A 24,185-nucleotide genomic window follows, 5' to 3' on the forward strand; every position below is an offset into this window, starting at 1 on the left:
AGCGCGGAGTGAAATCTCTATAAGAACACTACTGGTACCTTTGCTTTAAAAGGGGGGGTATTTTATACACTTTGATGTTGTATTTTTACTGTTGATTATTAAGATTATGAGGGATAATGCCACATTTGTGCCTAATAGGTACATGGTCTGTATAAATTACAACCTGTGGGCACTTGTGCCACATCCTTTAGTGAACGTGGTTTTGCAGATAAAAGCAGCACCTCGGGTCATCTTGACAATTTTCGTCCCTTGGCGGTCGGCGCCCTCTGTCGGTAGGGAATCCGGTGGTTTCACCTACTGCTGGCGGTTTAGAATTGTATGAGCTATTCAGAAATATATATATATATATATATATATATATATATATATATATATATATATATATATATATATAGAGAGAGAGAGAGAGAGATCAGTGGGTGCGATACAGTCATTAAGCCCTGCAGGCAGGATGTAATGTGAAAGCGTTATAATATCCAGTGAATGAACAGATTATTTTGCTTTCCAGATGACATTTTTCACAGCAGCGAGACCTCTATAAATCACAGAGAATAAATGGCTCTGCCTAGCCCCAGTGAAGAGATGGATCCTGAATAAAACACTGCTTTACTGGCCCTGATTAATGACAAAAGGTTTAAATTTACAGAAGGGGAGAATCCCAGTGCAAAACCTACCTTGTAGCCCCCAAGCCAAACTTAGCCTTTATGAACTTGAAGATGTGCTCGTCTGATCTCAGCTGCAGGACTCGCTATCATTAGGAGCAAAGAAAAAGTGTAAAAAGGAAGACGTGTAAGGTGAATTGAGTTATAGAAGACAGTTTGTCAGGAGTAGAGACAGGTGTACAAAAAAAATAAAATAAATAATAAATAGAGCGGAACAGCACTCGAGAGGCAATAATCAGAAAAACACAAGTCCATCAAGTGGGATTCAGACTACATGAGGATGATTATTAGAATAAATCGTCACAATATGCTTTATTAGGCGTATCATCTGGACTTCCAACATCATCACTAATCATGCTAGCTGATTAACAAAAGCTTTCCCTCTTGTTCCTGTTTCACTCAAGGTTTTTCTTGCCTCGATGGTCATCACTCATTTTAAATGCAATCCTATGGGAGCCGTAAGCAAGACAAGCTGAACGTAGATGCTATTAAAAACACTCCTGTCATCATTTTTCCAACAGAGCAGAGAGCTTCCAAAAAATGTGCAACGTGAAACCAAGTTCATTTTTGTTTGTTTGTTTGTTTGTTTTTTAAATCATCCAACCAATCACAGGTAGCAACCTAGAGGGCTATGCAAGAAAAACCAAATGACATGTGTGAAATCAAAGATATATCACCATAGAACGATCAGAAATCAATCTTACTTTGCTGTTAATAAATATAGAAAATAAGTAGTAGCAGAGCCGATAAACTTATGGAAAATAAAACATGTATGGCTATAGTTTAACCTATGGCAGCAACTAGTTTTCATGAACCAGCTTGACATCTCTAGCTGATCCTCTATTGCAGTTTATCCAATCACGTGTTTATGTAAATTATTTCACTGAAAGCAGCTCATTGGACTAGAGACTAGCTTCAGCATTTGTCACTCTTTCATATAGTTTCCGTAAGTCTTCACGGCTTGAATAAAGAACAGTCAATGACAAAAACAGAATGTTTAATTAACAAATAAGCTATGCATGTATTCTCCCCATACCAAGCTCAAATATATCTCGTATCTTGTCAGAGTTCATGGTACTAGTCAAAAAATGGTAACATCTATCTAATATAAGATTTAAAATGAACTTATTTATACCTTTAAACTAATTATTAAATGGTAAGACATTAAAAAGTAACTACTGTCACCATTCAGTCATGTTAGCGCCTTATCCATTCCTTTATAAGCAAGGAATTTCATGAAAGGAGATTGAGTGGAATTTGAGTTGAATAACCCTGTGATGGAATATTTTTGACTTGACTCTGAACAGATGTAGCCCATGTCTCGGCACTCACCTTAGCTGTATAATTGATGATGAGGGTTAATGCGAGCACCAGGATTGCATGAAGAGCCAGCTTTCCTACACGCATGACAAAGCCTCCCATTTTCAGTCCCGTCTGAGATGCACAGGGAAAAATAAAGAAGCAGAAAAAGTAAAGCAGACCTGGTAATGAAAAAATTTAATTGTAATTACAGATACTGACTTCTGAGCTGTGTAATTTTACATAATGCTCAGTTATTGACTGTGTATACACATTCTGTTATACAACACTAATTAATCTGCACATAAAAATAGATGTAATGATCATCATTATCTGACAATGGCTGCCAACTGGGCAAAAAACAAAAAGCAGCTCAAGAACACACACTTGGAGAACAAGTGCACAGCCTTATTCAAACAAAGATTATAAATATAAATAGAGGGCAAAGTAGAGAGAAAAAAAAAACATTGATATAACTACAAGTGTTTACTCTCCAGTCAAGTCTCCTACTATCCCATGTAGTGAGATATAAAAATCCTAGCTACATCTTAAAGCACACACTTTATATACCTTTGGTGCAGTCAGTGTGTTTATGCTAGGAAATTCAACCAGATGGTTAATATAGGATAATGTATTACAACCACCAAAAAAAAAAAAAACAACAACCCCAAAACAAAACAGGAACTAGATTGTCAAGTACATAGTGTATGGTTGAAGAGTGCAATTTCTGACCCGAGCACATATAGCTAGGCAAGCTAGCATTTGAAGAATTAAACAATTAATCTCTGTTTTTACAGACGCATGTGTTAATTTTGCTCCTCATTTACCTAAAATGATTTTGCAGAATTCTAGGCATGTTTAGAAGGTTAAAATACAACGTTTCTACATTGTATTGTAGCTGTTATACAGTTGAGGTCATAAGTTTACACACGCTTGCAGAATCTGCAAAATGTTAATAATTTAAAATAATAATAATAATCATCATCATCATCATCATCAATTTTGCTTTTTTTATTTAGTCCTGCCCTGAATAAGATATTTCTCATAACAGGTTCAAACAACACAAACTTTTACAGATGTTCTACACACAGATTTCTCAGTTATTAACTGCATCCAGAAGAGAAAAATTATAAAATGTGACACCTGGTTGCAAAAGTATGTAATTCTGTTGTCAAAATAACATAAATGCAATACAGTATTGTTCTAAATCTATTGACTTTTTCCCTTGTTTTCGAAAATGGTTTCTAAGTTTCTATATTTTTCCAGGTTTGGAGATGAATGCTTTTAAATAGGATACTTTTTCCAGACTTTCCCCAGTGAGCACTGACTGATCAGAGACATCCATTACTGGGACAGTCTTGGCCACAATTAAAATGGTCCATAAAAAGACATTGCTAATGGTCGACATTTGGAATATCTGTGCCTTCTTTGGTCCATAAAGTTTGATGGTTTGTATATGAACACAACAGTAATCTTTTCTACATCTTGAAAAAGAAGTATTATTCTTGGCAAAATCTAGATGTCCGATTAACACTGGCAAATAACTTATTTCTGCAGAGTAGGTCCAGATGTGTGGATTAGCTATATTCATATACACAGTACTGTGCAAAAGTCTTAGGCACCCTATTTTTTTTTTTTTTTTTTTTTTTTTTAGTACAAACTTAGATTTTAATTAGAATCGATTTTTTTTAATATAACTTCCATATTATCGAGTGGGTACAAAAACATTTTAGATTTCCAATACATTAGTTTTCCAGACACAATCATAATGAGTGCTTCTGGGTTTTGCTGCAAAAATAAGAATCAAGTGCAACAGTCAAAGTCTCCAGAAGAACCGTGGTTGGTTCTGCAAGATCCTCAGCAAAACTTAACAGCTCATTTCCCTATAAAACTGCACAAAATGTACCTGAGACCATTATTACTGTTTACCGCTCTTTATAGTATTGTTTTTATGTAGAAACATTTCATTTCATTTTTGTTGTATGCATCTTTGCTTCCACAGCATTTCTTTGCATCTGCTTAAGAATTTTGCACAGTAGTGTATTTCACATTTCAAGTGTCAGCTTTCCCCCGAACTAACCACAGTTGGTCTACTCCACTGAGAGGAGTATCAGGCTCCACTTTTCAGATCAGTTGAGTCAAAAAAAAACACTTTTAGTGATTCCCTTGTATTATAGTAAATGCGAAGGCTGAATTTCAGCTCATACCTGGAAATGTTTGATGAAGAGCACAGCCACGATGAAGCTAAGCACCAGTGAGCCCAGCACCATGGAGTTGCAGAACTGCAGCAGCCACACACACAGCAGACTCACAACTTGTACTAGATACAGAGACGTCGCCTAAACACACGTACAGAGAGGGTAGGGATGTAACCGAATATTAATACATTATTCGTATTGAACGGATAACGTGTTCACAGGACGTGCACCAATATATAGATAGCGGCATTGTGTTCCACACATAACAGAGGTTTACAAACACCAGATGCTTCTGTAACCCTGGGTTTATGCCGCACACTGTGTTTGCACGTGTTTGTGTTACCTGCTCAGCTGTGAGAAAGTCCAGCGAGTCGAGAGTGAAGATGAGGAAGGCCTGAACCAGCAGGATGAACTGATTAAACTGCCATGTGAGACAGAAACAAAGCGTGCAGACAAACACCAGCCACAGCACCACCCTCTGTGCAGGGAACACACACATATACACACACACACACACAATGTTAAACCTCAACTCTCCAAACCTCAGTACAGGATGTCCCTGTGATGGAGAATTCTTCTACCACATAACAATCTGTCTGAAGGATAGGCTGATGGAACATCTCACACGGTTCAGCACCAGTTAAACACTAATGTCTCTTTCAGATTTTTCACCAATATTTATAAACCTCCATCTGAGCTGTTACATCACCTTAGCACTCAGACGAAAAACAGAACAGTCAAGAGAAAAAAATCTAAACTCTGCGGCTGTCAAAAGCAATGATGGAAAAGTCTTCCCCAGGATTCGGGCCGCACAATTAATCGGCCAAATGTGTGTGGACACCTGACCATCACACCCATGTGTGGTTCTTCCCCAAACTGTTGCCACAAAATTAGAAGCACACAACTGTATTGAATGTCTTTGTATGCTGTAGCATTACAATTTCCTTTCACTGGAACTAAGAGGTCCAAACATGTTCCAGCGTGACAATGCCCCTGTGCACAAAGTGAGCTCCATAAAGGCATGGTTTGTCAAGTTTGGACTAGAAGAACTCGAGTGGCCTGCACAGAGCCCTGACCTCAACCCCACTGAACACCTCTGGGATAAACTGGAATGTTGACCAAGTCTTCTCACCCAACATCAGTGTCTGACCTCAGTAATGCTCTTGTGGCTGAATGGGAAAATCCCAATAGCCATGCTCCAAGGTCTAGTGGAAAGCCTTCCCAGAAGAGTGGAGGTTATTATAACAGCAAAAGGGGACTAAATGTGGAATGGGATGTTCAACAAGCACATGAGTGTTATGGTCAGGTGTCTATAAACATTGCCATATAGTGTATTAGTTTTTAGATATATCCATGCCATATTCGTTTGAGCGAGAGAGAGAGAGAGATGTAGTCAGACTTGCAGGTAGGCTAACAGACAGGAAGAGAGAGAGATAGAAACGCAGATATTCAAACTGAAAGAAAAAAACAATCAGAAAGACAGACAGAGACAAAAAGAAAGGCAGAAAGGCAAAAAGGCAGGCAGACAGACAGGTCAGTGAGTCAGTCTGTGATACATAATGGTAATTTCAGCATGGAAATAATGAAAATCCTACAGTTGTGCTCAAAGTATAAGATATAATCAAAAAAAGAATAGAATCACGTGACAAACGTGTACCTGGTGCTGCAGCCGGAGATGAGGACGCAGGTAGCAGGTGATTGCAGCCACCTGTAGCGCAAAAAACGGCAGAGACCAGTTCTCTCTCAGAGAGATGGTGAATTCCACACGTGTTGTGTCTACTCTACACACACGCACACACATACACACACACACACACACATACACACACACACACACACAAATACAGTCAGTACCCTCACTCACAAGGTCATATGCAGTATTCAAAATGTTCCTTTTTCTTAGAAAAAATATACACCAATGGAATTATTCAGAAAGCCTTCCCTGAAGCCAAAACCTTTCAGAATAGCAATGAGGTCCTGTTTCATGGGAGAATTTTAATTGTGTCTGTGTGTGTATGCGTCGTACCTGTTGAGGATGTACCAGACTCCAGCAAGAGTCCCAGCCAGCCATGACTCACTGAGCATCCAACTGGTGAGGAAGAGAGCGAGTACATACACTGCTTGTAGAGCAAACACAGTGTAGATATAGAAGTACACTGGCTCGAGGTAGGACTGTAAACACACACACACACACAAAAGTATATATTTTTGTCATTTTAAAGGCCAAGCATGTCTAGGAAGTATATATGAAAGTAACAGGAAGTACATATGAAAGTAACATATGTCGGCCAGAGGAAGGCCTACCCTGGTGAAATTTGGGCATTTTTTTCAAAATATATTCAATTCTAAAGACTACAGGCTTTCAAACGGGGAATATGTTACTCTAACTCTAATGATGCATCTCAACCAGAAGTAAAATTTAAAGAGACAATGGAACTAACTTGGTCATACTCTCTAGGTGGGAGGGATTGCATACTTCATCTCACATGTCAAATCACAGTGACACTAGACAATCGTGGGCATTAATGAGCCCATAATGAGCAGATAGTGCTTTCCCCTGACTGTATTACACTGTCCTGTCATGCAGCTTGAGCAGCAACACAAAAAGATTGAAAATGACTGCCTTCACCCTGCTCATCATCATCTCACTGATCATTGACTAAATTTCTTGTTCTTAATTTGGTTATATAGGCATTTTAAAACTTCTGTACAACATGTGTAAGCACTCTTCTCTGTTTGGATGACGATGTGACAGTGCAAGAGCATCGCAGACATTTTGACAGACGGCATCTAACTACGAACGTACTTGATTAGGTCTCTGTCTGTTTCTCTATTCAAAAACACGATCAAATGGTGAGAAAAGTCACACGTAGCTAGCAAGGTTTCAGACAGCTTTAAGCAGACTGACAGTTTTAACCACTGCATTTGTTAAACTGATTTCTTACCCAATATGATCTCTGCAGGAAAATGCCATGGACGTTTTCTTACATTAGGGATGTGAAAAATACAATTTTGTCCAACATTTTGATCATTTTTGGCCAGAATTCAGCGACATCTAATGTGTTTTTTTTCCTCAACTGGCCACACATATACAGTTACAGTATATCACTATTTATGGATTACATTACAAAGTGCTTATATTAAAATAACCTTTATAAACGTTAGGCTATACCTGAATGGGTAGAATCCTGTAGAGTATACTCAGCAACACCTCCTGATAGATGTTCATACGTTGTAGGATATTAATAGTCCTCATAGACTCTGTCGTGTTGTCATTTATGAGCTCAGACAGACCTGCATACACAGGAAAAAATAGTTTTTAGCATCTGATTATCACCAAGCTGAATAATGCTATTAATACCAAAACCTTAAAGACTCATATTTTACATCAACATTCATTTTAACTGGCATAAAATATGTTAGCACTTCATACTTGCATTAATTAACGTTTATTCAATCTATAACTGAACAATAATATATAATGTAATATAATAATGTTACTATAGTAATTGCTTATAATTAACTCGGCTTTGGGTGTTATTGAAACTCCTTGTGAATCATCATGTAAACCACTGTAAATGTATTCATTAGCAGGGATGTAGCTATATTTCTCCTCTGAAAATGCTTGACCAAATACTTGACCAAATACTTGACCAAAAGGTTCATGCACAAATGTCTTTATACATTCACATACTTTAAAGAAAATGTGGCCTAGATGTTCATGTCTCACACATCAACAAATATAATTTTAGAGCTTTTATAGCTTCTCCTGATTGTTTTATTTATTGTCAGCTCATTTGTGTGCAGTAATGTCCTACTGAAATGACTAACTTGCCAATAATAGTTTATTTTTTATTATATTGTAGTTATTTAATAATGATTATTTAAAGGTTTTCAAATATAAAACGCAAAATAATTACAATATAAGCAACAACATGCTAACTAATAGCAACAAAACAACAACAACAAAATAATAATAATAATAGTAATAATAATAATAATAATAATAATAATAATAATAACAACAACAACAACATGATAGTTTTCGGGTATTATTATTATTATTACTAGTAGTAATAGTAGTAGTATTGTTGTTTATTATTATCATTATTATTATTATTATTCAGTAACAACAGCAACAATACTACTACTACTACTACTACTACTACTACTACTAATAATAATAATAATAAATAATCCTGCAGTTCAGTTTTGTCCAGTGTTTAATCTTCCACATTATTATTACATTTTTGTTTTCCAAAGAAAAAAATGCTGCTTTTTTAGTTTAAAAAAAGAAAGGAAGAATTTAAACACCAGCCAAATTTCTCCACAAAGTCAAATTTCCTTATTATTTCCTTGTTATTATAATCTGCTTACACAAACACACTTGCTTTGAGTTTGGGTTTAAAGCTATATAGATCTCACTTAGCAATGCTACAGAGACTAAGTAAAAATTCCCTTATAAACATATTCAATAAAGAAGTGAACATTTAAGAAGGCGCTAAGTCTATTTGCATGATGATACCCAATTGCTCAGGAACAATAAAGCAGCATCCAGAGAACAGCTATAAGCATTGTTGTTGCAGCAGTCAGTTTCTTCCTGATGGCTAATGGCTTAATTTTAATGTTTTTTTTTCTCCATGCTGGAGCACAAAAGTGATTTGGCTCACTTAGAGCACTTTGAGAAAGCTCTTGTTTTATTCCTTCCCTTCTAGAATTAGCAAAGCTCCTGTGATTGTGCTCTCTTTACATGAACAGTAATGGAAAACAGATAAAGTGGACGGGGAGGCATGACTGGTCAGCTCATTACTTCGTTTATATTTCATTCAAGTTTCCATTGGCTTGATGATTGAACCAAGAATGGGAAGAGCAAGCTAAACGGCAATTAGCAAAAAAGCTTTTGAAAGCACAGGAGGACTCACGTTGATTTAGAAACAAAACACACATGCACTTTTAAGTTATTTAATGACGCACAGCAGGAGTTTCTGTCCAAATGAAAAAGAAACTACAGGATGCATCTATTTGATAGATCTATTCTTCTGAAATCAACGTCCATGGACACTTGGACACTGATGCAGAAACACTATCAACATCAATCTCAGTCTGATTTATCTTAATTTACAGAGCTGTCCAGAACTATTGGCACCATTCATGCAAATGAGCAAAAAATATATAAATAAATACTGTAAAAAATATATACATAAAAAAAGAATAACACATGCTGACACATGTTGAACAAGGTGGAGACAAATTTACAGGGTTCCTTGTCCACTCCACCATGCAGAACATTTTAAGCTCCTTGGTTTTGTTTATATATGGACTTCACTCTCCTGTTCAGACCACAGGTTTTTCAGTAGCGTTCAAATCCCATTGATTTTCTGTATCTTTTACCATTTCTGTGTTGTTCTGGAAGCTATGGAAGTTATCTTGTTGAAAGCATTGTATGGCAAAACATTCTGGTAGAGGCAAATAGGTTTTTACCAAAATAATTTGATTTGATATGGTCTCATCTGAAGGGGGCATGGTGGCTTACTGGTGAGCACATTTGGCTCACATCTCCGGGGTTGGGGGTTCGAATCCTGCCTCTGTCTTCTGTTGCATGTTCTCCCTGTGTTTTGGGGGTTTCCTCCCCCAGTCCAAAGACATGCACTGTAGGCTAATTGGCATATCCAAATTGTCCATAGTGTGTGAATGCGTGTGCAATTGTGCCCTGTGTTGCGTTGGCACCCTGTCCAGGGTGTCCCCTGCCTTGTGCCCAGAGTTCCCTGGGATAGGCTCCAGGCTTCCCCATGACCCTGTGTAGGAAAAATGGTACAGAAAATGGATGGATGGTCTCCTCTGACCATAACACAAAGCCATTTGCTCTGCATTTTGGGGCTTCTTCCTTTTTTCAATGCTTCCAACCGCTCATTTTTATGAAAGTGGTATTTAACAGTTGATTGTGAAACTTGACAAACAGGACAGGGGCAGTGAGCTCATGGGTCCAAAGTTCCTGCTCCAGACATGTGAAACTTTTTGCTATGGCTATAATTCTGCTTAATAGTATTTTAACTGATTGTCTATGTTTTTTATATTCATTACCTGATTTGTTCAGGTCAACAACCATCTGTGCATTTGCTGAAAGTTCTTTGGCTTTTTTTATTCCCCATGATAATGTATGTAAGGGATGGGATTTGTACATGCATGCAACCTCATATTTATAAGACATGGCTAAAGGCACCAGTGCAGTTTCTGGAGACTGAAAGTGGAGATGGATCTGATACCCAATCCGATACCAGCAAAAAAAAAAAATGGTGCATCAGATTTTGGACAAAACATTTTAAAACTTAATAGTTTTTAAAGAAAACAATGGGTTTTCGGTATCGGTAAAGAAACGTGGTATTGTGCCATCTTTAACGAAGACCAAATTAGAAATGCTAAATGTTTTTCAAGAATTACAATTTGTTTGCCAGTGATGGACAAACCACTAGAGTGGTTAACCCAGGGCAAGCAGTTTTCTATTTAAGTTACAGAGCAGACAAATAATTTCAACAACCAAAAAAAGACACACACACAAAAAAAGTTTTAATCTTGTATGTATGTTTAAAAATAATGCATTTCACAGCGTCATGATGTACCTCGATGCTGTTATTACCGCATTCGCTACCCATTCCAAATCCCACCGCCTGCTGAACTACACACAAGAGCCAGTTCAACCATCTACCATATGGTAGAAGGTAGAACAAAACCGATTAAAAAGCTGTCATGTAGGCACTCTCCTGCTATAAGCAACATTACAGAGTAATGTTGATTCTATACAATCATTTTTATGACTGGTGCCAATAATTCTGGAGGGCAGTATTTAAGTTTGTGAACAAATTGAGGTTAAATGAAATTGAACTGGTGTTCATTTCAGACCATGTGCTCCTCTGCATTTCATTTATGGTTTGTTTTGTGTCTATAGAAGGATCTGATACCCAATCCGATACCAGCAAAAAAATGGTGCATCGGATTTTGGACGAAACATTTTAAAACTTAATAGTTTTTAAAGAAAAGTATTTGATAGTTTTGATAGCAAGCACTGACTCCAGTAATAGCGTGTGCTTGTGGCTTACATTTCAATCTCGGCAAATGATGGACATTTAGATTGGCAACAGTTGTATTGCTGTCTGCTCTGTTTAAATGTTGTGCATTTGGACTGGATTCTGCTGGACTTGTAAATCACTTTGGATAAAAGTGTCTACGTAGAAATCTGGCGTTGTTTTCATATTATAGTGAAAAAACAGCAGAGACTTCAGGCTATTTGGACAGCAGGTTTCAAAACTGAATAAATCTCCATACCTTCCTGTATAGACGAGGCGCTGAGCATCTGTTTGTAGTAGGAGTAGTAGAGGCCACATTCTGTCCGAAAGGAGATTTCACGCTCCACTTCCTGCCAAGATATCCAAAATATGACAAATGAGCAGAGGGATAAAATAAAAGCTATGACATATGGTGTCTTCTGAGTATGTAACAGATGCTTATTTAAGCGGTACATTATTTTCAAACAGATGTCGGCATAATGGAGCTACAAAAAAAGTTGGAGACAAACAGGTGCAATAACTACGGCCAGTTAAATTAGTTCTTATAACAATTGCTCCCGTCTAGCATGATTTAAACAGGTACGAAGAAGAAAACCTCCAGCACAGATCAGATAAAATATCCTGTAACAACAAATCAAAACTTTTATAGATGGGAGTCCCAACCACAGTGTGTTCTTGCCTTACGCACAGTGTTCCTGTGATAGGCCCCAGATCCACTGCAGCTCTGACACGGATGAAGCGGTTAACAAAGATGAATGAATAAATGGACAAACATATCAAAAGCATATGAAATCATTTACAGTATAAGAGGCAATGAAAATATGACATTTTATTAAGTACATTACTAATCCCTGCTCTTACAGCCCCAACTTTTGCTCCAAAATTTACAACTTACACAGTTTCTTCAGTTTCATTGAGGTAATGAAATACATAACATATTAATGTGACTTTTCAAAACACAGACATAATGCACTGCAAATCCACTTGAGAAATAATAAAGTAACAGTCGCAACTTTCTGACAGCAGAACTCATTATAAAGTCTGCACCAAAGCTGCTTTCAACTTTCAATAGTGCTTGCTTGTGTTTTTAGGAATATAATTATCTTTATAAAGCAAATTTAATGCAGCACACTCTTAGACATATCGGACTATGAGTAAATATCTCAGAGAAACACTGGGATTTTTTTTTTAGATTGTAGACATAAATAGATATAATACCAAGTTTGAGATTTACATCTCATCACAGGTTACAAGATTAGTATTAACCAAACTTCACACCCAAAGATCTACAGAATTGCACATATATCTTCAAAGTGGTCCTTCTTACCTCCAGTTGGGAAAACCAGAGCAGGTTTTCATGGATAGAGTAAACAAACCAAGCATGGAACAGTCCAATCGCTCCTGCCAATGTTAAACCAGCCACCATGCCAACTGTCTGCCAACAGCTCAAGTCATTAAGTCTCATCCATAAAGAGTTCCAGGAACTTCTGTCCAGCCACTGCCTTGTTTTCAGGACCCCTGTGTGTTCTTTTGATCCAGAGTTATCCAAAAAGACGCTGTCCAGAACGCGCTCTTGCATGCTCTTGCCTCTGCGTCTTGCCTCCATTGCTGCTTTCTCTGCCTTTCTGAAAGCTTTTTTTTCTGTTTCTTGCCTTTCACTGATGATCAGTGAATGAATCCAGCCTACGCTTTCCCAGTCTTGAAGGAGGAGCTGGCTCAAACAGTGCTCCAAATGAAAAGATCCAAATTTTACAAGATATTTTATGAGATCAGCAAAAATTCGAGAGATGTTTGAAGGCACACAAACCAACAGTCGGCCAAGAGAACTGACCGTTCCACGACCAGACAAGACACAAAGCTGAGATAGGAAGGAAGGTATTTGAGCAGCACAACTGGTGACCTTTTGGTGTTTGCAGGAAAAATGGAAAAAGAAAGCTGAAGACTTGGAACATCACTTGGAAAATGTAAAAAGCATTTGTCCAAGCTTTTTAAATGATCTAAAACTCCGGTCTGAAATGACGTCCACAAGGTACTATAACTGTCATGGACATGACTTCACACACTGCGAATTCAAGAGAGTCCTGGCTGCAGCTGCTTTGTGTCTCACACCGGTATCCCAGAGGAGATACCAAGCTGACATCAGACCATTTTAGCACAATGTCTGAAGATTAACAACATATGGCCAAGATCTAGAGAGTAAAAGCCATGGGTTCATGGGTTACAAAGATATCCGGTTCACTTTAATGTAACCTTAACCTAAAGTAACCAAACTAACTTTGCTTGACTCATTATGACTCAGACTTGTACATGTACTTGTACCTTGACAGAACAGACTGAATCTATCCATCAATTATTTGCACTGTATTTTTTTTCTCCAAACACTTCCTCAGTCTGCTCTCTCAAAGACCAAGGAAAATGGATTTCCAGCATGACAGATCTTCATTACAAATAAAGCATTTGCACTCCCATGAGCCTGACGCACCCCAGGAGGCATTTAACCACAGGAGAAAAACAAGGAACATTCTGGGAATAAAAGCTCCGGTCATTTCTTCCTTCAAAACAAAGGGAAGCAGCTCCCACATTTATCGAGCGAGAGAACAGATGACAGCGGAGAATGAGTCATAACCGGGTCTTAAAATACTACACAGCACAAGTTTGCATCACTCTTGTTCTTTCCATTACAGTCATGACCGGACTTGATTTAAACACCAAGGCGACCTTTTTATGAGTGAACCAGCACATGCTGCATTCACCAGGCGGGGGCGGCCGGGGAACGACAGAATAACTGCATGCATAGCAGGGCAAATAATACACCACCAAGAACTGTTATGTCATAATTTATCAAAAACTAATACCCAGAGTTTCTTGTATGGCTCTTATAATTCAAGAAAAAAACCCAAGAATAAACTGTTTATAGACATATGAAAAAATCCTGACAGGGAACATATCTGAAAGTCCCGTTTGCACTCTCCTAATTTAAAAACAAAAATGGCACAAAAGTTATACGAGAAGCTGACTGTACAGCCATACTCATTATCGTCTCAAATGAAATAGTTTGTGATGTAGTACACTATGATCTCGACAACAAGTTACAAAGTCATTGGCCATCGTTTTAGCTATGAGCTACAATGTTTTGTCCACATATAGTAAGTAAAAATATGATTTGTTTAACTGTGAGATGATGTATGGTGCATGTTGTGTTAGCAGGAGTGTTACAAAAGGTTGAGAAGCTCTTTGTTATATAATACATACAATATAATATGATTTATATTACATTCAGTTTGCAAGACAATCTGTATTTCTAATGAATGCACACATCTGTGTAATCTCAGAGATTACATGTCTCATGACCCAATTACAACTGCCCTGTCTTGCACATGTACTCAAATAATACACTTTTCTTCCTGAGCAAAATGCTAACTCTGTAAGGAGGATATGAGGATAAACCACACTGCCATCTGATCTGGGGAAGGCCTCGTGTTCAGACCTTCCTGTCAGTTCAGAACACGGACTAAAATAAACGTCTCTGTCTGAACATAACAATTTCTTGGCTCTCTTCTGGACTTCTGTTACAGCTTTGGAAGCTATTGTATAATCTCCTGCCCACTATAAATACATGATTATCTGGGAAAGCAAAACATTCACTCACCACATTTGCAGAATAAATCACACTTTTCCAGCAGGAAGCATGCACGTGTGTTTAAAGTATCAAGTAGAACCTCAGACAACAGCACCAAATAAACCTGTTCCTCAGGAATTTATAACCACAGAGCTGCTTTTTACTTTCACATCGATGCTCTAATATCTCCTTCAAGTTCTCTTCCAGCAAAGATTACAAATAATTTAAGTCATGGTTGATTGAACTAGGTGTGGCATGGTATGATAATGCAATATATAACGGTTTCCATTACATTGATGAGTGCTGATTTCTTCTGTTTTTGTGTATATCTCATACTAAATAGTTTTAGATGTTCAAATGAAAAACACAAAACTAAGGCAACCTGAGTAAACACACAATAGTTTTTATTTAAAAAAATGTTTTTATTGAAGCAAAAAAAGTTATCAAAACACCCATCACCCATATGAAAATCTAATTGCCCCCATTAAACTTAAAATCTGGTTGTGCCACATTTAGCAGCAATAGCTGCAACCAATGCTTCCGATACCTGGAGATCAGTCTTTCACTTACATATAGGACTAGAACTTACTCCTATGCTTTGGATCATGAGTCATTGCTGTGCTCTTGGAGGAATTTTGGAAGGTCTGCCACTTATGGGAAGGTTCACTACTGGGCTGAGTTTCTACATTTGGAGATAATGGCTCTCACTGTGGTCCTTTGCAGTCCCAGAGCCCCTGAAATAGCTTTGTAACCCTTCCCAGACTGATATATTTCAATTACCTTCTTCCTCATCATTTCTGGAATTTCTTTAAATTTCAGCATAGTGTGTTACTGGGTAAGATCTTTTAACCAACTTCATGCTGTTGAAAAAGTTCTATTTAAGTGTTGATATGATTGAACAGGGTTTGCAGTAATCAGGCCTGGTTGTGTCTAGTCCAGCTGAACCCCATTATGAATGCAGTTTCGTAGATTTCGGGAATTAGTAACTATGGAGGCAAATATATTTTCACATAGGCCCAGTTGGTATTAGGTAAGTTTTTGCTTCAATAAATAACATTATCATTTAAAAATTGCATTTTGTGTTTACTTAAGGTGCCTTTGTTTTATCTTAGATTTTGTTTTAAATTTCTGAAACAATTTAGTATGTACGACATATACACAAAAACAGAAGAAATCAGGACGGGGGCAAATACTTTTACAGCACTGCAAGGTATCCGCAGGTTGATCATTTTCATTTTTTTTTCATGATCATTTTAAAAAAGGCAACATATCGCCCTGTAAAAGTATTACATTAAAGTATAGTATTTCCCTTGTATATCATATTTCGGTTATATACATTAGAGAAGTAACAAGTTCACCATCAAAACAAATTTTGCTGTTTAAATGTGTGACTGTCTGGAGAAAACCCACCGGATGTCACTGTGGCTGAATTCTGGCAAAAATGACAACGAATCAAGTTTTGACCAAAATTGGGTTCTCTGTCTATAATATACTCTGACACACCAACTTTAACTAACATTAGGAAATCAATATAATCAGCCTAATCAATGAAGTTTGTAAAAGTATCCTAGCAGTTAAAAGGTATGTGATGCAGGTGCACTGCAGCCTGAATAAAATCATTACATGCAATTATCTCCATTTTTACTTTGGCTGGTAACCACCCTTTAAAATGTGATCACATAATTTGTTAACATACCAGTCCGTACAGGATTTCAGAGTACACTTACACGTAATCACGTACAGAGGTTTGTTTTTTTTTTGTGATTGTTGTGGTCAAAAATGGTTGATTTTTCTGTGGCTTTTTTTTTTCCAAAACTTTTTTGTGGAAATCTACTTGAATTGGTGAAATTGCAATCGCACAAAATTATTTTGCACAGTCTTTTATAGTTATGTTTGTTGGTAAATAAGATACAATAAACTTTCTTTAAATTCCCTTGCTACAGCAGCTCAATTACACAAAACAGATAAGAAAGAATACACATTAAATAGAATAGACAAATGTCATATATATCTTATATATATATATATATATATATATAAATATAAAAATAAGAATAATAGTAGTAAAAAAATAATAATGGTAGTATGTACACTATGAACACCGATGTATGTACAGATGAATAAGAATATGAATATATACAGATGAGTAACACCTCGTTTATATACGGATATGTGACAGGGCACGTAACAAATAGTAATAAATGAATAAATAAACATTTATTTAGAATTGTATGCAGAATTACAATACGTTTATACAGAATTTTATGTGTGTTGGCTAATGTTGCAAAAAACAGCTAACACTGCTACATTATTGTCACAATCTCCCCTGCAGATGGCGCTGTGGCGTGTGGCGTGCATGGAGAGCCGGAAGGCGCGCGACGTGCATGGAGAGCCGGAAGGCGCGCGACGTGCATGGAGAGCCGGAAGGTGCGTGCGTGCACAAAAAAGAGCGAGTACATGCTCGTGGATTACGTAGGAACTAGGGGGACGTTGTTTACAATGGACACGTGCGGTTGTTTTGGTTTCTGTTCTGTCTCCTCCTTGTTTAGTCCAAAGGCGTTCCTCCCTGAGTGCCAAAGAACACTCCCCTCCAGTGGTGGTCCTGGTCCCTTGGGTAACCCGTCCTTCGCTGAACCAGGAAACTGAGCGGCCTCCACTGTAAAGCAAACAGACGGAACCCCTACTTCGGCAGGGCTGTAGCGCGGGGCGACGTCCTCGGCGGGGATGTAGCACGGGGCGACGTCCTCGGCGGGGCTGGAGTGCGCGGTGACGTCCTCGGCGGGGCTGGAGCGCACGGCGACGTCCTCGGCGGGGCTGGACAGCGGGACGGCTTCCTCGGCGGGGCTGGACAGCGGGACGGATTCCTCGGCGGGGCAGGACAATGGGACAGCTTCATCCACAAGACAGGACAGCAAAGTGGCATCCTCAGCAGGACAGGGCAGTGGAACAGCTTTCTCCACAGGACAGGGCAGCGGGGCAGCCTCCTCAGCAGGACAGGGCAGCGGGGCGGCCTCCTCGGCAGGGCAGGGAAGCGGGGCAGCTTCCTCAGCAGCTGAGACCTCCCCGCGGGTTTCCAGCTGGAGCTCTGAGGTCGCCTCATTGGGGCCCCGAGGTCGCCTCATTGACCTCGGGCTGGAGCGCTGGAGCTGAGACCTCCCCGTGGGTCTTCAGCCGGAGCTCTGAGGTCGCCACGGTGACCTCAGATGGGAGCTCTGAGGTCGCCGTGGCGTGTTAATGAGTAAAGCGGTAACAGCGTGTATAGATGTCGATACGGTTAAGGTTCCATGTCCTGTTCTCATTTCATGCCACAATTCCAGTGTAATGCTGAGACCTCCCCGTGGGTCTCCAGCTGGAGCTCTGAGGTTGCCACGTTGACTTCAGGCGGAAGCTCCGAGGTCATCACACTGACCCCGGGCTGGAGCTCCGGAGCTGAGACGTCCCCGTGAGACCTCCCCAGACCTCCCCATTTTAATGTTTAGACCTCGTTTTATGTTTGACCTTGTTCGAGAATTAAACGTATAGACGCCAAGTATATGTGAGCTATCTGGATGCTAGCGGTCGTGTTTTCGTGCCATGTGATTGTTCCATGCATGAACCTAGTCTCATGTTTAGTACCTCGATTATAGCTTTTCCAGTTTAGACCGCAATCCTTGTTTGTTAAGTTCTGGTTGTAAATAAAGACATTCATCTGCAATTGCTTCCGCATCAAGTCCATTTCGTAACAATTATGTTGTTATTGATAAGAGACAAACGGAATACTGAACAGTTCACAGTAAAGGATAAGCAATATAGAGTAATAAATGAATAAATGAAATCTATATTAGATGTATTTATGTTCAACGTAAGTTAATTGTAGAGGGCTTTGGCTCTGTGCGTTGTGATGATGTTATATGATACTTGCAAGCTCCTCCGAATATTGCAGAGTTTGCTTGATTTTGCATTCATTTCTGCAATCGCAAAATCATGAAATCCCAAAGGGACTCACATACATGCAAGAGGAATATGTCAGTTCAGGAAAACATAGTTTTCAGTACTATATAGTAGAAAATGACAAAGTTTCACCATATGGAGGGTTTTCCCAGGCCACCACAGAAAATTACATACTATTTAGTCCAACATATTAGAAATTCAGGAAGTAGGAAGTCATATAAATAAAATTGACAAAAAAATTAAGACTTTTTAGCCAATTATTCTGTTATGTATCTTTTATAATCTGAATTCTGGAAGTGTTCCACAAATTACTGGAGATCCGAATCAAATAGTGATTTTCATATCAGTGCATTACTAGTTGCTACAGTACTATGAGCGATTACTCAAATGCCCTATCCATGAGATGTGAGGACAGTTTGAAATCAGATACCGGTAAAATTATGAATGATGTAACATGAAACTACTGCCTTGGCCTCACGTGTAAATTAATATTTCTTTTTATAATCGACTGCTTTATACAGCAACTTAGATTACTTACACTCTGGGTGCAAATATCTCAGTTTCAAATTATGCCGTGAAACCCATATCATGAAGAAAAAGGTCAGTTAATTTCCTGGAGAATGTCAGATCTTACAATCTTTGCTCAGCTAGCGCTTTGCCGGAAATATCAAGTAAACGCGTCCATCTACTCTTCTCCATATCTCTTTCTTTATCTTGTCTGAAAATGCCATAGAGTTCAAGGCAAAACAAAAGGAATGAGCCCTGGGAATACTTCTGTATGCGAGTTAATTTCATAAATTGATACAGCGATACTTGAAACTGGCCTGAGGGCTAATATCTAAAGATCAACCATAAAAGAGCAACTGCTAAAACATGTCCTCCTCAGACTGGTAAACTGTTTAGATCTGATGTTTTGACTTACCATTTACCAGCCCAATGTTTCAGACTACCCCCAGGTTAAGAACCACTGGTCTAGTACAAGTTATCACTTACAAAAAAGCAGAAATGCTGCCTTTTTCTACCCAATAAATGGGAGGTGTGCCAATCAACATATAAATCTAGAATGATACAGGTGTTTTGAATGCTCTGATAGTAACGGACACCACCTGGAGCCCCGTCCCCTTCTCCGAACCTCACATGCTATCGACCAGACTCATTGGGCACCCTTGCCTTCAGTCAAGGTAAATGGAGAATGTTTTTAATTCATTAATGTCAAACAAAATCTAACAATGTAGGTTTGGCACATAGCAAAGTATCCTGCACTGATGAATGCTCAGACCTGTTCAAACACTGGGCCACAGAACAGTGAAAGTGTCGGCCATGTGGACATTAAACAACAATTTGTGAAAGGATGATTGGAAAAGATGTAAGAAAAAATGTATATTACTCATTACTGGAGAATCATGTAAAAATCCACCATCCAGTTAAGTTTTTTGCAACTGCCACTGCCGGCCAGCAGTTTCCGACTGCACAGGTGATAATATTATTATGCTGTCCCATACTCTCCTTATCAAATCAAATTTCAAATAATTTTTTTTATTTGTCACATACATAACCATACATAGTATGACATGCAGTGAAATGCTTACTATGACTACACAATTATATAAAAGAGAATAAAAATAAAATAAAATATAATAAAGATAAAAATATAATAAAAAGAATATAATATAATGGAGAATAAAGAATAAAACTAGAAAATATTAATAGAATTTTGTTTACAATTTGGAATATAATACAAAAATTACAAAACTGAAAAAGAAAAAAAAATACAATTCTAATATACTAAATGGAATAGAAAAAATATACATGTGCAATTTGAGGTGTGTATGTATGGAATGCAAAATTGTATGGAATGCAAAATATGGTGTGAGCGAATATAAAGATATAAAAATGTAATAACAGGCAGGATGAGGTAGTGGATGTTGTACGTGTAAGTCCGGTTCTAGTCCTTGGTGTTCCCCTGGTTGAGGGCCTGAATCGACTGCGGGGAAAAAGCTCCTCCTCATTCTCTCTGTGTTGGCCTTCAGAGAATGGAAACGTTTCCCTGACTGTAACAGAGAGACCAGTCCATTGTTGGGATGGCTGAGGTCCTTCATTATCTTCCTGGCCTTTGTCCAGTACTGCTTGTTGTAGATGGACTACAGGTAAGGGATGATACACTCAGCTATTCGCACCACCCTCTGGAGAGCTCGTCAATCCTGCATGGTGCGATTCTCAAACCAGGCTGTAAAGTTTCCTGTTTGGATGCTCTCAATGGTGTAGGTTTAAAAGTTCCTGAGCACCTTAGAGGGCAGTTTAAAGTCTTTCAAGCACCTGAGGAGGAAAAGATGCTGACGAGCCATCTTCACCAGCGTGTTGATATTACAGGACCATGTCAAGTCCTGTGTGATGTTGACATCAAGGTAACGGAAACTGTCCGCACACTCCACTGGAGTCCTGTTGATCTTGAGTGGATGGTAGCTCCTCTCCTGCCTTGTGCTGAAGTCCACCAGCTCCTTTGTCTTGCTGATGTTCAGGAGGAGATTGTTCTCCTGGCACCAGTTCTCCAGGCTCTTAAATCACCTCTAAATAGGCCATCTCGTCGTTATTGGAGATCAGGCCCAACACAACAGTGTCATCAAAGAACTTAATAATGGTGGAAGAGTTGGAAGTGGCCACACAGTCATAGATGTACAGGGAGTACAGCAGGGGGCTCAATACACATCCCTGGGGGCCACCAGTGCTGAGGGTGAGGGGGGTGAGACATGTTTGCCCACCCTAACTGCATGTGGTCTGTCCGTCAGGAAGTTGGAGATCCACAGAGACGGTCTCAGACCCAGGTCCTCCAGCTTGGTGGTGAGTTTGGAGGGAACTATAGTGTAAAATGCTGAGCTGTAGTCAACAAACAACATTTTCACATAATTTCCCTTCCTGGAGCCCAGACGGCACAGAGAAGTGTGGAGGTGATGTGTGATGGCATCATCTGTGGAGCAATTTGGGCGGTATGCAAATTGTACTGGATCCTAAGTCTCTGACCAGTCTTTCCAAGCACTTCATCACAACAGATGTCAAGGCGACAGGACGATAGTTGTTGAGGCAGGGGGGCTGGGATTTTTTTGGGACAGGAATGATGGCGAACTGCTTGAAGCACGTAGGGATTACTGACTGTTCCAGGGAGAGGTTGAATCTCTCTGTGAACACCAGTGCTAGCTGGTCAGCACAGGCTCTAAGGACCCAATCTGTGATGCTGTCTGACAGTCATCCTCACATCATGCTCAGACATGATGAAATTATTTTCCGCTATGGCATTCTTCGTCTGCATGCAGTCATTCACGCTGACTGTGTCGGAGGTGCTGTTTGCTGCAGCCTTGAAAAGAGCATATAAAGTGTCTGCATTCATCAGGGTGGCGTTTTATAGTCCATTATTATTCTGAGTCCCTGCCACAGGTTTCTAGTGCTACCTTGTTGGAACTGTGTCTCTAGTTTCCATCCAAAGCACCGCTATGCCTCCTTCAATGCTCTGCGCACGTTGTAGGACATAGCATTATATTTGTCCGTGTACCCGGCAGCGAGCCCTGTGTTATAGGCCACAGTGTAAGATCTCAGAGCATCGCGGATGTTTTTATCTACCCACGGGTTCTGGTAGAGAAATGTTCTGACTGTTTTTTTTCTGGACTGTATCATCTGTTAGTTTCCTGATAAATCCCACAACCGCTTCCATAAACAATTTGATATAGTCAGAGCTATGCCAGAACATGTCCCAATCTGCATCATCTAGCACATCTTGCAGTGTGGTCACCGATTGGTCCGTCCAAACTCCCTCTGAACCGGGAGTTGCGATTTGCCGGTTTATATGATGGTGGAAGATGGTGGTAACAATGGAAGATGGCGGCGTGGTCCGATTTTACAAATGGTGGATGAGCCTGTGCCTTGTAGCTATCTTTAAATGGGGTGTAGCAATGGTCCAGTTTTCTCTTGCCCCTTGTGGGGCAGGTGATGTGCTGGTGGAGGTTTGACACTGCATGTTTGAGGTTGGCTATGTTAAAGTCCCCCGCTACAATGAGCGCAGCATCCTGTTGATTTGTCTGATGAATGATGAGAGCATCATGAAGCTCACATAAAGCAGTGTCTGTGTCTGCCTGAAGTGGAATATAAACGGCGCTGACTATGACCAAGGTAAATTCCTGTGGAAGGTAGAAAGGGTGACATTTGATGGTCAATAGTTAATGGAACAATGTTTGCACTCTCACACCAGCTGCTGTTCACAATCAGATAAACTTCACCTCCCCTTGACTTCCCCAATTCTGTTGTTCTGTCTACGCGGTGAATGGAGAAGAACTCGGCCGACTGCATGGCGTGGTCCAGAGCCGCTGGGTTCAGCCATGTTTCGGTGAAGCAGAGGAGGTTGCAGTCCTAAATGTCCCCCTGGAACTTGATCCTGGCCCTGAGGTCATTTAGATTGTTCTCCAAAGATTGGACGTTGGCTAGCAGGATGTTAGGCAGGAGAGTGCTTAGTACTCCTGACTCCAGCTTGTTTCTCTCAGGGCCGCCAGTATGGGTCGCGTCCTTTGTTCCTTCTAAGGATCTCACTAGGCCAGGATGGCTCTGGTACTAAAGGCAACAACTGGTGAGTGTTTTCTACACCAACAGAAATAAGAGCATTTCTGTCGTAGCTAACAGTAGCTATGGTGAAAAGAAAAAGAGGTAGAAAGTAAGAAAGTTGTGGAAATTAAACAAAAGTATACAAAAAAGTGACGGAGCAGTCATGACGGTAGCCGACCCCACCGGAGCCATCTTGAAATTTTCTTCGTTTTGAAATGATTGAAATGCTCATTTTCCTGTCTTTCTAGGCTATGGGGTCTGCAAAATTTGATCATTTATCACAATATTTAAAAATAGCAAATCGCAAGTATGGAAAATCAATATTGCCTAAGTTTACTCTAAACACTGAATGCTAAAAATAGATGCACATTAACAATACAGTACAAAATAACAATTCTTGAGAACTGACAATTCTTCAGTAAACAGAAAGGGACTCTGATAACTGTGCTGAAAATTTATTCATATTTAATCAATGAATATTTAACCTCACAAAGTCAATGATTGATGCTTCTACGCCTGGTGAGCAGACTTCTTCCTTTTATTAATTAACTTGGGTTGTTAATGTGTTAATAATGAGTCAACACAATGAATTTAAAGCACACTATTTTCTATCAGAGCAGCTTGACAGAACACCACACAGTCTCCACAGCTCTATTACAGTGTCTCTGCAGAATAGTGCACACCGTTCAATGCTCTATCAGAGTTTCTTCGCAGAAGGGTACACAGTCCCGGATGCTCTCACACTGACATTACAGAACAGTGCACAGTCTCTAAGCACAATCAAAGCATCTCTGCAGAATGGTGCTCAGTCTCCAATGCTCCTGTTCTGTAC

At 39.3% G+C, this 24,185-nt stretch overlaps 1 protein-coding gene across 3 annotated transcripts in view; it reads right to left on the minus strand.

Annotated features, from left to right (window-relative positions):
- The window catches only part of dpy19l3 (dpy-19 like C-mannosyltransferase 3), a 64,640-nt gene that overhangs the window by 33,459 nt on the left and 6,996 nt on the right, over positions 1–24,185 (minus strand). For 2 of the 3 annotated variants that reach the window (XM_053616526.1, XM_053616523.1), the window contains 8 exons: positions 11,480–11,570; positions 7,332–7,453; positions 6,186–6,331; positions 5,817–5,940; positions 4,503–4,637; positions 4,169–4,300; positions 1,995–2,096; positions 675–748 (listed from right to left, as the gene is read on the minus strand). In XM_053616526.1, coding sequence (XP_053472501.1) covers positions 675–748; positions 1,995–2,096; positions 4,169–4,300; positions 4,503–4,637; positions 5,817–5,940; positions 6,186–6,331; positions 7,332–7,453; positions 11,480–11,570 — 926 coding nt within the window. Of the gene's footprint in view, positions 1–674; positions 749–1,994; positions 2,097–4,168; positions 4,301–4,502; positions 4,638–5,816; positions 5,941–6,185; positions 6,332–7,331; positions 7,454–11,479; positions 11,571–12,547; positions 16,661–24,185 lie in introns of those variants that run through there. The other variant, XM_053616524.1, reaches the window with a different exon arrangement.

The sequence above is a fragment of the Ictalurus furcatus genome, chromosome 27 (assembly GCF_023375685.1).
Source record: "Ictalurus furcatus strain D&B chromosome 27, Billie_1.0, whole genome shotgun sequence".
Classification (NCBI taxonomy): Eukaryota; Metazoa; Chordata; class Actinopteri; order Siluriformes; family Ictaluridae; genus Ictalurus; species Ictalurus furcatus.